The sequence below is a fragment of the Myodes glareolus genome, chromosome 23 (assembly GCF_982192425.1).
Source record: "Myodes glareolus chromosome 23, mMyoGla1.1, whole genome shotgun sequence".
Classification (NCBI taxonomy): Eukaryota; Metazoa; Chordata; class Mammalia; order Rodentia; family Cricetidae; genus Myodes; species Myodes glareolus.
In genome coordinates, this window is record NC_142048.1 from 5,319,782 (window position 1) to 5,335,366 (window position 15,585).

General features: G+C 50.7%; 1 protein-coding gene across 1 annotated transcript; it reads left to right on the top strand.

Annotated features, from left to right (window-relative positions):
* Positions 1 to 1,193: 1,193 nt before the first annotated feature.
* Klf2 (KLF transcription factor 2) lies at positions 1,194 to 3,586 on the top strand. The gene is made up of 3 exons (XM_085680381.2): positions 1,194 to 1,342; positions 1,704 to 2,514; positions 2,974 to 3,586. The coding sequence occupies exons 1-3, from the start codon at positions 1,271 to 1,273 to the stop codon at positions 3,147 to 3,149; spliced, it is 1,059 nt and encodes a 352-aa protein (XP_085536507.2). The 5' UTR covers positions 1,194 to 1,270; the 3' UTR covers positions 3,150 to 3,586.
* Positions 3,587 to 15,585: the final 11,999 nt, after the last annotated feature.

The window sequence follows — 15,585 nt, forward strand, 5'->3', positions numbered from 1 at the left end:
GAGTATTATGTATATTTATTTGACATGCCCATACCCCACTGGAAGTACTCTTTGCCCTTTGTGTCAGCCAGATGACAGCACTTCCCAGCACCCTGGCCTCAGTTTCCCTGCACTTAAAGGGTTTATCTGAGGTCCATGTGGGAGGCAAAAAGGTCCCAGAGATCCAATACTTGGTATGTATCTACTTATTAAACTTTTATTTTGTTTTGTTTTTTGAGACAGCATTTCTCTGTGTAGCCCTGACTGTCCTGGAACTCTCTTTGTAGACCAAGTTGGCCTCAAACTCAGAGACATCCTCCTGCCTCTACCTCCTGAGTGCTGGGATTAAAGGTGTGCACCACTGGAGCCCCGCTGTTGATTGTAACTTTTAATTATTGCATTGCAATTTTTTACTACGTGTGTGTGTGTGTGTGTGTGTGTGTGTGTGTGTGTGTGTGTAGGCATGTGTGCCACAGTGCATTGTGAAGGTCAGAGGTGACATGTGAGAATAGATTCCTCCTGGGGACTGTACTCCTAGGGTCAGGCTTGGAAGCAAACACTGAGCCATCTTGCCTGCTCCACGTTTTGTTTGTTTGTTTTCTTTTGCTTTGTTTTCTTTTTTGTTTTTTTGAGACAGAGTCTCCTGTAGTCAGGACTGGTTTAAACCTAATGCTTTCAATCTCCCAAGTGTTCAGAGGATAGGTGTAAGTCACCATGCCATGCTTTTCCTTGTGTCTGAGAGACAAGAGAGTCTATGTGACCGCCCCTTCAACTTTCCCGGTAGCCCAGACAGGCCCCAAACTCTTCTTTCTCCTGCCTTAGCTTCCAGAGTAGCTTTACATGTCAGGCTCACATAAGGATTTCACAGAGCGTCTCTCTGATCAACAGTGACCCCAGACTTCTCATGCATCGGTCTAGGTTTCCGAGGGCCTGAGGCTGGGGAGACACCGGGGAAGCCTCCTCAGCCCGTGTTCCCCGCGGAGTCCCAGGTGCCACCCCCGCAAGCTAGTCTGGCTGTTGTGCCCGGAGTGTTGACGCCGTCGTCATGGGGACGGACGGGGGCGGGCCTTGGACACAAGGGGGCGGGGTCTGGGGCGAGCAGCCCGGGCTCCCGCAGTGGGTGCCGCCGCCGCCGCCGCCAGGCTTATATACCGCGGCTAAATTTAGGCTGAGTCCAGAGCTCGTCCCCATCCGGGACGCGTTTCCGCCACCGCCTCCTGGCCCGCCCCCCCGTGCCGGCCGCGCCTATAAGGCCTGGGCGGGCCGGGCCGCGACACACACAGTCTCTGCCATGGCGCTCAGCGAGCCTATCCTGCCGTCCTTTGCCACCTTCGCCAGCCCGTGCGAGCGCGGCCTCCAGGAGGTGAGGGCGATGGACCTCGGGTGGTGGGGCAGCAAAGGACCAGGCCACAGGATGTGGGCGCAGAGGCGAGGATTGGGGATGGCAAGCGCCAGGGCGCAGCCCGCGGGCTGCGGGGGAGACCTTGGGCTGCGGGGGAGACCTTGGGCTGCGGAGAGTTAGACTGCCGGCGGTGAGGAGTTAGACCTCAGGCTGTGGGAGAACAGAGAAGTAAGCGCAGGAGCTGAGGACCCGCGCGCACATAACGGATGGGTGAACACCGGGTGCAGTCCGCAGGCGCCTGGGAGTTAGTTGAGTTAGACCTTGGGGTACTGGGGAGCAAAAGACGGCTCCGGGCTCACGTCCCGCGTTCTGTCTCCCGCAGCGCTGGCCGCGCAACGAGCCCGAGGCGAGTGGCACCGATGAGGACCTCAACAGCGTTCTGGACTTCATCCTGTCCATGGGACTGGACGGTCTGGGTGCCGAGAACCCTCCCGAGCCGCCGCCACAGCCTCCGCCGCCTGCGTTCTACTATCCGGAGCCGGGCGCCCCACCGCCCTACGGCACCCCCGCGGCAGGCCTAGGAACCGAGCTGCTGCGCCCGGAGTTGGACGCGTCCCCGGGACCGGCTCTGCACGGCCGCTTCGTCCTTGCGCCCCCGGGGCGGCTGGTGAAGGCCGAGCCCCCCGAGGTGGACGGCGGCGGCTACGGCTGCGCGCCCGGCCTGACTCGCGGGCCGCGCGGGCTTAAGCTCGAGGGCGCCCCGGGCGCGGCAGGTGCATGCATGCGGGGCCCCGCCGGTCGTCCCCCTCCGCCCTCGGACACGCCGCCACTCAGCCCCGACGGCCCCACGCGCCTCCCCGCGCCGGGACCGCGCAACCCGTTCCCGCCGCCCTTCGGCCCCGGCTTTGGCGGCCCGGGTCCCGCGCTGCACTACGGGCCGCCCGCGCCCGGCGCCTTCGGTCTCTTCGACGACGCAGCCGCCGCAGCGGCGGCCCTGGGCCTACCTCCCCCCGCCACCCGCGGTCTCCTCACGCCGCCCTCGTCCCCGTTGGAGCTGCTGGAGGCCAAACCCAAGCGCGGCCGCCGCTCCTGGCCCCGCAAGCGCGCCGCAACGCACACTTGCAGCTATGCCAACTGCGGCAAGACCTACACCAAGAGTTCGCACCTAAAAGCGCACCTCCGTACGCACACAGGTGGGCGCCTGACCTCACCGGGGGTGGGGTGGAGCTGCGGCAGGGGAATGGCCGCGAGTTCAGGGCCAGGCTAGGCTACGGAGGGAAGGGAAATGGTACATATTGTTACCACACATTGGTCCTGGCAAGGGGGCGTGGCAGATTACAGTGCGGGCTTACGGTCAACGGAGGACACGATTTCCATCCCCAGCCCTGCATGCCTGCATGCAACGCCTGGCACCAGTGGTCATAAGCAGGAGGATCAGGAATTCACAGCTAGCCTAGTGTACTCCATACTTAATCAGAGAATGTTAGGGGAGAGGTGCACCTGAGACAGCCTCGGGAGCACAAGGTTCTTCTCCAGACGGGATGTGGGTGGAGATGAGAATGGAGAGGGAGGGAGCAGGTGCCGTTGGGCGCTGGGTGCCAGAACTAGGCTTTCGGGGAAACTGAGACTGACTGTCATTCCCTCCCCCGCAGGTGAGAAGCCGTACCACTGCAACTGGGACGGCTGCGGCTGGAAGTTCGCGCGCTCAGACGAGCTTACCCGCCACTACCGCAAGCACACAGGTCACAGGCCGTTCCAGTGCCACTTGTGCGACCGCGCCTTCTCCAGGTCCGACCACTTGGCCCTGCACATGAAGCGACATATGTAGCCTGGGTAGACCTGGCTACTCCATGCACGGCCGTGGCGGGTCCCACGCGCCGTGCACGGTCCCTTTGCAAACTGACTGCTATTTATTGGACCCTGAGGACGGGGCCGGGAGTGTGGCAAGACTCTGCCACCAGTTCTGGCCCCCACCGTGACTGAAGGCCCCGGGGAAGAAGACAGGAGCCTGTGACGAATGTTTTCAAAATGGTGCAATAATTAATTGACTTATTTCCCTCGGGTCCCCACTAGAGGATCGAGGCTAGATGCCTTGTGAGAAATGGCCTTTTGAGTGTACTGTCACCCGTGTCGTTTTTTATGATGTTGTATATAAGTGACTGGCAGATTGTATTTACTATAAGGGAGACGATGGCATCTTTGCCGCCTGCTTCATTTTTATAAGACTTTGTGTTTTCTAATTAAAGTTTTGGATCTTTGGAAGAATCGCCGCAGAGTGGTGTGGCTGGGGAGGGGGAGGCCCTGAGGGGGATAGGGAGTGGTGCCTGTGGCCAAGGTCACCAGCTGCAGCCCCCAGCTGCCAGGGCCTGTGGGTTCTCTATAAATGTAAACATGGCGTTTTAGGATTGAGCACGGGTTATTTTAAGGCAGCTACTTTGAGCCATAATTTGCCCCCTTGTTCCCCAGAGCTGGGAAAAGTGTTGGTCCCACTGATGTGGCCATCTAAGCTGGAGGAGGGGAGGGAAGGAAAATTAAAAATCTTTTCCTGGTAACTTCTGGGGTTTTAGCCAAACTTAAGGAGTATGCTGACGTTTCGTTGCTTTTTTTAAATTTTTATTTTTGGAAGCAGGGGCTTAATATGTAGACCAGGCTAGCCACAAACTCTAGATTCTTCTGTCTGCCAAGTGTTGAGGTGGATCTTTTTATGGGGAGGGGGGTGGTGCTTCACTACGTTTATTTTTGTGTTTGGGGAACTGCACGCGTGGCAGTGCGGTGTGGAGACTAGCACTAGCTTGGAGTTGCCTTTCCTTTGCAGGTCGGGAGTGGGAGGATTCAGCTCAGGTCTTCCGGCCGCAGGAGCCACCCCCCCCCCCACCTGGCTGAACTGTCGCACCATCCCTATTTTGATTCAAAACTTAAAGGTCTCACGGCTGAGAAGTTTTGTACTAATGGCATGTAAGCATGGTGACATGTGGCACCTGACTGATTTTGTTATTCCGGACAGGCAGGGATGACTGCCTCCTGCCCCGGGCACAGCAGTGGTTTTGCAGGCACCCACCTGTGTTATATTGGATACTGTGAGGTCTTCCAACAAAGTCCGTCATTAGTCTCTGCCTGGCAGACTCTCTGGGCTCCTGCCCCCAGCAACCATGGCTACTAACAATTACCCAACTTAGTTCCAGAAAGTGAAAATAGCCCTTAGGCAGATTTTAACACACTCTCACCCCAGTTGCAACAGAGGCAGGGATTTCCTCTCCATCCTCCCCCTCCCGGAGCCACGCTGGCCCTGGAAACAGCTGACAGCTCTTTGGTAATCTGTGAAAAGCAGAAATGAGGATGATAATGTGATTCATATTTCGAGAGTAAATACTCAGGCTTGCTTCCCCTGCAAAGGGAGGGTGTGTGAGCTCTCTGTGCCCTCTGTGAACCACTTCTGCAAAACCCACAGTGGCCCTCAGCTCAGGCTCGGGCCCTTCTTGCTCAGAGCTTTCTCTGGAAGAGGAAAACACTCCCTTAGAGGGTTGGTGTGTTGGATTTTGATTTTTTACATTTTGTGGCGATTTGAGTGCCAGGATCATGGCCCTAGAGCTGCACTACCAGGCACCCACAATTTAATCTTTTTTTTTTTTCAAAATAGGATTTCACTGTACATTCCTGGCTGTCCTGGAACTCTTTAGAGATCCACGGAGAGCTGGGGTTAAAAGCGTGCACCACCACTGGGTGCCCCCTCCCATCATAAGGTTTTTGTTGTCGGTTTGGTTTGCTTTGCTGGGGTAGAAAGTGCTACGCCTCTGAGCCACACCCTGAGCCCTTCAGATGTAAATAGCTCCGTGCACAGTCCTGCATTCTCCCCTGAAGCTAGAGCCTTGAGCCATTTTTCTTGTGTAGTTTTTTGGTCTCAGCCCAGGCTGGCCTCAGGTTTAGTGTGTTGCTCTAAACTAACTTTCTCCAGGAATAAATACTTCAGCTGTCCCCTGAAAGGCTCTGAGGCTGAACCAGGCTCCCTGAGCCTCGGGTGGGGTGCCGCTGGACTGCTACTTCCTGTGGGCTGCTGAGGATGGGTTGGAGGTTCCTCCAGCAATGGGCTTGAGCATTATGTGCCCCCTGGGCTGCCTCCTTCCATTCCTTTGCCCCCTCAGACAAATGTGTATTCTGTGTATTCTGGTGACCACCTTTGGAACTGGGGGTGGGCTCGGTGTGGACCTTTTTTGATTGCCCTAAGGCTCCCGTTGGCTGGCAACTAAAAGATACACAGGGCAGCCCTTGTGAGACACACTGAGGCTGAACTCTGCTCTGGGTGCTGAAAAAGAGGTGGCCCAGTCTGGGAGCAGTGTGACCCAGCGGGGGTGATGAAAATTTCTGTCACCATTCTTGACAATTCTGGGACGAGATAAGGCATAGGACCATTTTTCTCCCTCTAGAAAAACTATCCACAGCCTTGTTCATGTCCGTTTTTTGTTTTATTTTTAATTTAATTTATTTTTAGAGTCAGGCTCTCTGTGTAGCCCTGACTGATCTGAAACCCAGAGATACACCTGCCAGAACCTCCAGAGTGCTGAGACTAGAGGCATGTATACCAGGCAGGGCCATTCTTGGCCTTGGAGGAGATGTTAAATGTCAAGGGTACACGAGATGGCTCAGTGGAGGAAGGTGCTGAAGGCGGTTGCTGCCAAGGCAGACCATTTCCATGCCATCCCTGGGACCCACATGATGGGAAGAGCAAATATATATATACACTTTTGGTGGTCTGAATTTCAAGACATAAAATGCCAGCAAATAATAACAATCAAAATCAAAGTTTTTCAAGTTCTGATGTCATCCAATGTAAACTAAAGAGAGACGATTCATTTTAAAACCAACTTCATGGTGCCTCCTCAGTCTCTCAAAGCTCTATCCATATTAAATTATGCTCTGTGTCTTTAAAACCAAAGTCTGCTATAAAATGCACTCACAGTCTATAAGCCACTGCACCCTCCACTCTGGTCTTGTCTGCGGGTGCCTGGCTCATGGCTGAGTTGCTTTCAGTGTTAGTGTAGCCCTTCACTCCAGAGTGATACGGTTTTCACGTTCTCTCCCCTGCCTTTCCCGCCCTTCAGTTAGATCTTCTAGGGGTGCCTATGCAAGCTGGGGGGACAGTGGTCTCTGTGTTCCTTCTCTTATTCTCTAATCTAACAGCTCACATGGTGTTTTCAACGTGTCAGGTATTCTAACTCGCATGTACACATGTGTGTAGAGCCCTGAGGTTGAGGTTGGGATGATAGATCATCCATCTCATTTCTCCTCCACCTATTCAGCGAGAAAGACCCTCATGGATGTGGCTAGTCTGGCTGGCCAGCTTGCTCTGGGGATCCCATCTCTGCCTTCTGTGGCTGGAACGACAGGTGGGCTACTACAGTCACGCAGCATTCACATGGGTACCGGGCATCCGATTGCACTCTCCTCTGAGCCATCTCCCCAGCCCTCACTGTACTAATTTTTAGCAAATGTGTGAAAGAAAGTCCGTGGGTTTCGGTATGGATAGAGGGGCCTTGCAAGCCAACCTCTATGAAGTCTAAGACTGGACATCAGATGGTCCCCAGTGCAGGGGTCACAGTACATCTCCAGCCTTTATGGGAGGATCCTTGACTCAGTTTAGAGCTGGTTCACCACGACACAGGTAGTGTGAAGTTCTGGTCCCCTGTTCCTACCTGTGCCAGTGTAATTCCATCTCAGCTTGATTGATAGAGGGCTCTAGGTCATCTCTGGGACTAGAATACCGAGCAGAGTCCCAGTCCCCCACCCAGTTCCTCACCTGGTTCCCTACACTGGTCCCTCACTGGGTCCCCCACCCAGTTCCTCACCTGGCTCCTCACCCTGGTCCCTCACTGGCAGAAAGATCAGTTCAGGGCCATCCCCAACTACATGGAGAGGCCAAGTCCAGCTGCCCCTCCATCCTTCTCCCTCTCCCATTATTTCTTTTGTGAGACAAGGTCTTACTATGTAGCTCAAGCTAGCCTCAGACTCAGTTTTTCCTCCCTGAGCCCCCACTTCTCTCCCCATTCATCCACTCATCCACCCAACCCTTACTCCCAAGGCCTCATCCTCCTGTCCCCTGCCACTATCACTGACAATCAGGAATGACTCAGACTGTCTCAGCCTCCGGCCCCAACCTAGAGCCTGTGCCAAGTGCCCGTCATGTGACCGAGAAGCTCAGACCTACTTGTGGTCCCTCCAGAATCCTCATAACACATTCACTCTGGACATCCTCATGGACCAATTTCCTACCCTCTCAGCAAGCCTAGGACAACAAACAACCCGAATTTTACTTACTTATGCAGAGGCAGGGCTTCTCTGTGTAAATTTGGCTGTCCTGAAACTCACTTAGTAGACCAAACTGGCCTTCAATTTCAGAGATCTACCTGCCTCTGCCTCCTGAGTGCTGGGATAAAAGAGGTGTGTGTTTCTGTGTGTCTGTGTCTGTGTGTGTGTGTCTGTGTGTCTCTGTGTCTCTGTGTCTCTCTGTGTGTGTGTCTGTGTGTGTATGTGTCTGTGTGTGTGTCTGTGTGTCTCTGTGTGTGTGTCTGTATGTCTGTATGTATGTGTCTGTGTGTGTCTGTGTGTGTGTGTAGTCAGAGTCGGATTTTTTCATCAGGACCATCATCTCCCCGATAATGACACAGAAACTTATAAAAAACTGAGCCAATAACTTAAACTTGTTTCTAACTAGCTCTTACAACTTAAATTAACCCATTTCTACTAACCTATGTGCTGCCATGTGGTTTGTGGCTGTTACCTCTCCTCTGGCATATTTTGTTTGTTCCTGTCTCTTGATGTCTCAGCCTCCTTTCTGCCTCAAAAATCCTGCCTAGCTATTGACTGTTCAGCTTTTTATTAAACCAACCCAAGTGACACATCTCCACAGTGTACAAAAAGATACTCCCCAACATTTCCCCCTTTTTGTCTAAAAGAAGGGAAAAGTTTTAACTCTAACATAGTAAAGTTATATACAATAAGAACAATTATCAGATAAGAATTACATTTACAATGTTCAGTCCATTTGTATTTGGAAAATTTAGAGAAAATATTCCATTACCTATCCTCTCTTGATGAATCCAAAGTTTTGTACTCAAGTTATCTTCTATCATAACTAAGAAAAACTATAACATTATCTTGTCTTCAGTTCCATCAAAGACCCCAGAAGGATATAATATTACCTGAGTAAACAGGATGTGCAATTCAAGATACTTCTAAAACTAAGAAATAATAGAGACATCTGACTACCTGGACATTCCAAGGTTTCTCTGCAACATTCAGGTATCTATGTTCGGCCTCCAGGCCTAGAGTATTTGACAGACTTTCCGGTGAAGCAGGAATTTTTGAAAGGCTGTCCTACCCTTGCTTGACAAAGTTCAGCAGTTGCTTTCTTTTGTGTCCTGCTTGTTCAGTTTGAACAGCATACTGTCAGCAGTGGAGGCAAGGGCAGTTTCTTGCTCAGATGGCTAGCTTTTGCCACAAAGAAAGCAAACTCCATCCTTTTATGAAGTAGATTTGTATTACCAGGAATAGACATGTCTCACTGCCATTAAAAGCCCTATGTTATTAAAACATTAAAATGTCACATTCTATAGGTCTCTGAAGTATTTAAAGACCATCTATCTATTTAAAATATGTCTCTGATTAACCCTAAAAATATACCTAACATGACTATAAGTTTGATTGTTATAGATGACTAATTATTATCCTGTCTTTCTTTATTATCCTAAGTAGCTTTCAAGAACTAGAACTTTACACTACATTGTTTTTTTGTTGTTGTTGTTGTTTTGTTTTGTTTTGTTTTGGTTTTTCAAGACAGGGTTTCTCTGTGTCCTGGAGTTTCTTCCTGTCCTGGAACTCACTCTGTAGATCAGATTGGCCTTGAACTCAAAGATTCACCTGTCTCTGCCTCCTGAGTGTTGGTACATTACATTTTTAAATGAGCTGCATAGGTACAATACCTTAAACAAGAAATAGAACATGCAATACAGTATAACAAAAAAAACCTTGAATTTGTATCAACATACAAATATCTTACACAAAAGTAGAAACATATATACAGTATAACAAAAATAACCTTAAATTTGTATCAATATACAAAATATCTTACACAAGAGTAGAAACATATACAGTGTAACAAAATAACCTTAAATTTGTATCAATATACAAAAATCCAGACCAATGTGAAATATTTGAGACTAGTGGGCTTTTTTAGTCTGAAAGCAGATATAATAATCTACCCTTTTATCATTTCTATACTATATCCCCTTTTTCTCTTCAGAAATTGATTCCTGAATCTAATCTCCTTTGTTTGGTTTTTTTTTTTTGTGACCATGACCAATAGCAATTTGTAACCAACCCACTTAAACAATGACAAACATCTATAACCCACTGAATGACTAAAAACCACATACCCTATCTCTTGAGAATGTGGGTGCTGTGTTCTCTCTAGACTGTTTCCTGTTGTCTTGGGATGCTGGAATCTTTGGGGGACCCTGAGAAAATTAGGATAATGGTCAAGCCCTGGCTAGACTAGTCTGTGAGGCTGGAGCATCTCAGTCAGCAATCTTGAAGCTGTTCTGGATGCAGAACTCTGAGGAAACTGCAGCAGAGGCGTCTAAGAGGATGGATCACCTGTGACACCCATTTTCATTGGTGTCTGGTCCCCTTGCTCTGAAAACACAAATTTTCAAAGGTAACATACGTATCTGCATTAACACAAACATGGACTGTGTATTGTACACAAGTCAGCCAAAGATGATTTTTTTTTTGTTTTATGTTTGAGAAGATAAAAGATATGTCACCTGTAATGTAGTTTTTTTTTTTTTCGGTCTATTTCTTTATGTCGGTAGCCAGGATTTTTGAGGGGGGGGGGGTCTTGTCTTCTCTAATGAAATCAGATCTCTACCAACCTCGAATGAATCCACAGCCTTTTGTTTTTTGTAGAAACAAAAGCCTTACCTCTTTCCCAATGTAACCTATTTTTGACTTTCATTTTGAAGTTAAGACATTTTTAAAATACATAGGTTGGTTTAATTTAATAGTTTTTATAACCCAGCCCCTCTCAGCAGCTGTCATTTGCTCATCAGCAATCAAAAATTTAAAGTTGCCAGATGGTGGTGGTGCATGCCCTTAATGCCAGCACTCGGGAGGCAGAGACAGGCAGATATTTGTGAGTTCGAGACCAGCCTGGTCTACAGAGTGAGTTCCAGGACAGGTCCCAAAAACTACAGAGAAACCCTGTCTCAAACATACACACACACACACACACACACACACACACACACACACACACACACACAGGATCCAGATTCCCTGTGTATTTCCCATCTCTATGTGGCCTATTCGTTTTTTATTATTTATAAACTATTTCTTTTTCTATGACTGCCAATACCTATTTTCCTTTTTCTTAAGTTTACACATATTTTTAAACATGCTGTGACCCATTCAGATGTTTTTCTGTCTGAATCTGCTTTACAGTGTATGTGTAACCCTTTCTGCCTGCATGAGCAAAATCTTAAGCCAAATCTTAAGGTTTGTTTATGGCGGGCTGGCAGCTCAAGCTCGAAGGCAGCAGCCAAGAGACATCCCTGTACTGTGGCCCGCGTGAGAGACTCGGGGACTAGGCAGCTGCGTCTGGCTCTGTTTTTGTGCATTTGGAGCCTAAAAAACTTTCTCATGTGAAAATGCGTGGCCCCACACTGGATGCCATTTGTAGTCGGACGTTTTAGTCAGAACCATTATCTCCCCAATAATGACGTGGAGACATTGTTAATTATGAAAGCTTGGTTGATAGCTTAGGCTTGTAACTAGCTCTTACAGCTCAAATTAACCCATTTCTATTCATCTATGTGCTGCCACATGGCTCATGGCTGTTACCTTTCCTCCTGCATGTCTTGCTTGTCTCTTGGCATCTCCCTTTCTTCTTTCTAGCATCATTTCTGCCCCAAATCCCACAGAATCATCTTGCTGGCCCACTCCCACCCCTGCATGCTCTTGCCAAGACACTGAAAATCCAGAAGAAACGCACTTTCCAGGAAAACCTACCAGGACAGGACAGGCTAAGAGGCACTGAAATAAGACATCTGAGGCCTCAGAGCATTCCCTAAAAACAAGAGTGCAATGGTGTGTTTCTTTGAGATGTCATCCCAAGATACAGGCCCCAGGAGACACCTGCCTGCTCATGTCCTGGGCTGAGCCATCCAAACAGCTCTCTGCCCAGGAATGCAGAAACCTCCACATCCCGAAAGCTAGAACCACCACGTGTGACTCACGGACCACCCTGCTCATTATTTCCCCTTGCAGGTGTCGTCTGGATTTCCCAGGCCCTCTGCCCCCTGGGACCCCGGGTCTGATGAAGCAGTGGCTCTTGATCTCTCACAGCAGGACCTCCATGCTCCTTGCCACCTGTTCTCTGATCCGTAAGCATACTTCCAGCGAGCCCTACAGTCTCTGTCTCTGGGGTCCCCCATCCACCAGCAGAGCAGTGGTGTGTGGTTCCTGGGGTGGAGTGTTAGAGGAGATGCCTGTTCTTTCGTGGAGCTTGAGGTCATCCCAACAGGAATACATTCTAAGAGAAAGGAATAAGCCAGGGCTGCAGGAGTGGGTGGCACTAGGGAGCCATGGAGGGATCAAGGCAGAGAGTGGCCATCAGCTTTAGTTGGACCTTTAGTTGGGAGGGGACCCTCCTTTCCCCTCTGACCCATCACACCCTCCCCTTCGTGTATCAAAGGGCTCTGCATTCTAGATTTTTGGGAGACGATCTTGTTGGTTCTGAACTGGGACTCCATGGGTAAATACTAGGCCAAGTTCCCGTCAGCACTGGGAGCTACCTCCACAACTGTGCAAAGAATTTTGAAACTGGAGAGGAGATAGCTAGGAATGAGGACTCAGAAATCCCTCTACCCTCTCCAGCTTGTACCTTTGGAAGCTTTTCTTTTCTTTTCCTTTTTTATGGTACTGGGGATGAAACCCCACCATGCTAGGTAGGGGCTCCACCCCTGAGCCACGCCCCAGGTCCTCACTGGCGGATTCTAGGCAGGGGCTCCACCCTTAAGCCACGCCCATAACTCTTTCACTTTGGGTGGGAGTGAATGGGTACCCTTTGAAGTCCGGAAAGTGGGGTCTCATCCCTCAGAGCTTGTGGGTTTCCAGATGTGAGTGCTGGGATCAGAACTCCAGTCAGCAGAGCAGAGACTAACCTGCCAAGCCGCAATCCCTGCACCTTTCCCCTCTTTATTCTGAGCTGGTCAGGCCAGCAGTGAGGCATGTGTTAACACAATCTTGATCTCCTCCTGGTCCTCTTGCCTCAGTCTATTGGTAGCTGGGTGACAGGCTGTGCCCGCAGCCTGCCCAGCCTTTCTTCCTTAATTATTGTGGTTAAAAACCCCAAACAAAACCTGCCACCTTGCAGTGCTGGTGAGGTACCCAGGGTTCTGGAGCCAGACAGCTCAGGCTCAGGGAACCATTCTCAAGAACACAGCTCAGCACACGGAGCTTTTGTTATGTAATCGCCACCCTCCAGCTCTCTCTACTCACAACTTTCTCACCTCTCAAACTGAAACTATGCTGCTTTCTTCCCTCTTCTTTTTCTTTTCAAGACAGGGTTTCTCTGTGCAGGCCTGGTTGTCCTGGAACTCACTCTGTAGACCAGGAGGCTGGCCTCAGATTCACAGAGATCCCTCTGCCTCTGCCTCCCGAGTGCTAGGAAATAAGGCACATGCCACCACACTCAGTTTTTTTTCAAAAAGACTTCCACATAGCCCAAGGCTGGTCTCGAACTCACTGTGTAAAGGAGAATGGTCCTCCTCCTGGGAGCTAGGAGGACAATCAGGTGTCACTGTATTTGACCTTCCATCCAGATTCACTCCCTTCTACGCCTTCTCCAGGGAATGCCTATAAGTGGGGCTGGCTTCTTTCTTTATACTGAATAAATACGCACAACAGTCCTGTCCAGCCTGGAACTCCTTGTAGACCAGGATGGCCTCCCAGCATCACAGACATGCACCACCACACCCAACATGTCACAACATGCCTAGCAGGCCTAGAGGTGTGTTCCTGCCATCCCAGCACTAGTTAGACCGAGGCCAGAGGATCAGGAGTTCAAGTTCAGCCTCAGCTATGTGAGACCCTGTCTCCAATGAGATCACATAAAAAAGCAAATTTGTCGCTGGGTGAGGTGGTGAAGGTTAATTACTTTGGTTACTCAGGAGGCTGAGGCAGAGGGATTCAAGTCCAAGACCCTATCTGGACAGCTTAATGAGACTCTGTCTCAAAATTTTGAATTTTTAAAATTAAAAATATGTATTTATTTATGTATACATGTGTGTCTATGTACATGTATGCCAGGTGTGAGGAGGAGTTGGCGCTGCCCCATGCAGGTGCTCCCTAAGGGCATGTGCTTTTAACCACTGGGCCATCTCTCCAGCCCCTTAAACATAAAAAGTTAAAAATGACAAGGGCTGCTTTTTAAAGCGTGGAGCTGCACCTTCACGGCAGAGTGCCTGGAGACCAACACTCTTCACCACAGACCAGAAGACGTTAAAAAGAAGATACAGATAAGGTCTTGGCTGTCTAGGCAGGCAGAGCTCTCGACCAGTGTGCACAAGGCCCTGGGGCCCATCTCAGCACGTGCTACAAATGTGATGGCACACACGTGATTACAGCTCTCCAAACTCAGGCACCGCAGCAGCAGCAGCAGCGTAAGAAGTTCAAGGCTACAGGGTGAGTTTGAGGACAGCCTGGGCTACAAAAGACTCGATAGCAAACAAACAAGCAATGGCTACAGAAAGAAGTCTGATCAAGCCATCTGCGGATTCACACTAAGTGACTTCAGTGTCAGCTGGGTCCCACCACACTCTAGGCCTTGGTTTCCTCTTCTATGAAATGGGGGGGTGACAGCTAGGAGGGTGTTGGAAGACCCGGACAGTGGGCCAGATTCTAGGTGCCACCCGGAACCCGCGGTTTAGCAGCAGCCAGGGCTGCTGGAACTGGGAGCGGCCTGTGGGGGTAAGTGCTGTTCGCACCCGGCCCACTTGCCCTCGCCTGCTCAGCTGTGGCCTGGACACCTCCAAAGACGGGACCCACATGCCACAAGGGGAACTGAGGGAGACTCGTGAATAAAGGTCCTCAACATGCTGTCACACCTGTCTTCCCAGAACGTGAAACACTGAGATAGGAGGATCACAAGTTCTGGGACAGCCTAGATTGAATAACGAGAACCTGTCTTAAAGAAAAAGCACAAAAGTGGCTGGGGCTGGGGCTCAAGCCTGTTCAAGAAACCCTGGCTTTGGTGGCTCAGTGGTAGATCCAGTGAGGGGGTGTGGTTCAGGGGTGGAGCCCTTGCTTAGAATCCTCTAGTTATGAGCTGGGGGCGTGGCTGAGGAGTGGAGCCCCTGCCTAGAATCCCCCAGTGAGGGACTGGGGGCGTGGCTGAGGAGTGGAGCTCCTGCCTAGAATCCCCCAGTGAGGGACTGGGGGCGTGGCTGAGGGGTGGAGTCCCTTACTAGAATCCCCAGTAAGGGACTGGGGGCGTGGCTGAGGGGTGGAGTCCCTGACTAGAATCCCCAGTGAGGGACTGGGGGCGTGGCTGAGGGGTGGAGTCCCTGACTAGAATCCCCAGTGAGGGACTGGGGGCGTGGCTTAGGGGTGGAGTCCCTGACTAGAATCCCCAGTGAGGGACTGGGGGCGTGGCTGAGGGGTGGAGTCCCTGACTAGAATCCCCAGTGAGGGACTGGGAGCGTGGCTTAGGGGTGGAGTCCCTGACTAGAATCCCCAGTGAGGGACTGGGGGCGTGGCTGAGGGGTGGAGTCCCTGACTAGAATCCCCAGTGAGGGACTGGGGGCGTGGCTTAGGGGTGGAGTCCCTGACTAGAATCCCCAGTGAGAGGCTGGGGCTGTGTCTGGGCAGTAGAGCACCGAGGAAACACCTTCACTCTGCCTTCCTGCCTTTCACTTCCTTGCCCTCTTCCGTGCAGTCTCTTCCCTCTGCTCTATGCAGCACTTCTCTGTAAAATGTTCCTTACACTACAAAGCCCCTTCCGGAATCCATGGCCCAGCTCTGCATCCCTCATCTGGGAAACCCACTCTGGTTCCCATAAGTACTCTGCTGCCTGTGCTAGTCCAGGCACTATCAGGGAGAGGGGCCATGACTACCTGAAGTCAACAGAGAAGACAGGGCAGTTATGGCCTGTGTCATTGTGACTTTGTCCCTGAAAGAGACAGAAATCTAGCATCCAAGATTTTTTTATATCA

Coding starts and splice junctions, on each gene's coding strand:
- Klf2 (XM_085680381.2), top strand. CDS start 1,271: ATGGCGCTCAGCGAGCCTATCCTGCCGTCCTTTGCCACCTTCGCCAGC. Junction 1,343..1,703: donor GCGAGCGCGGCCTCCAGGAG/GTGAGGGCGATG, acceptor TGTCTCCCGCAG/CGCTGGCCGCGCAACGAGCC. Junction 2,515..2,973: donor GCACCTCCGTACGCACACAG/GTGGGCGCCTGA, acceptor CCTCCCCCGCAG/GTGAGAAGCCGTACCACTGC.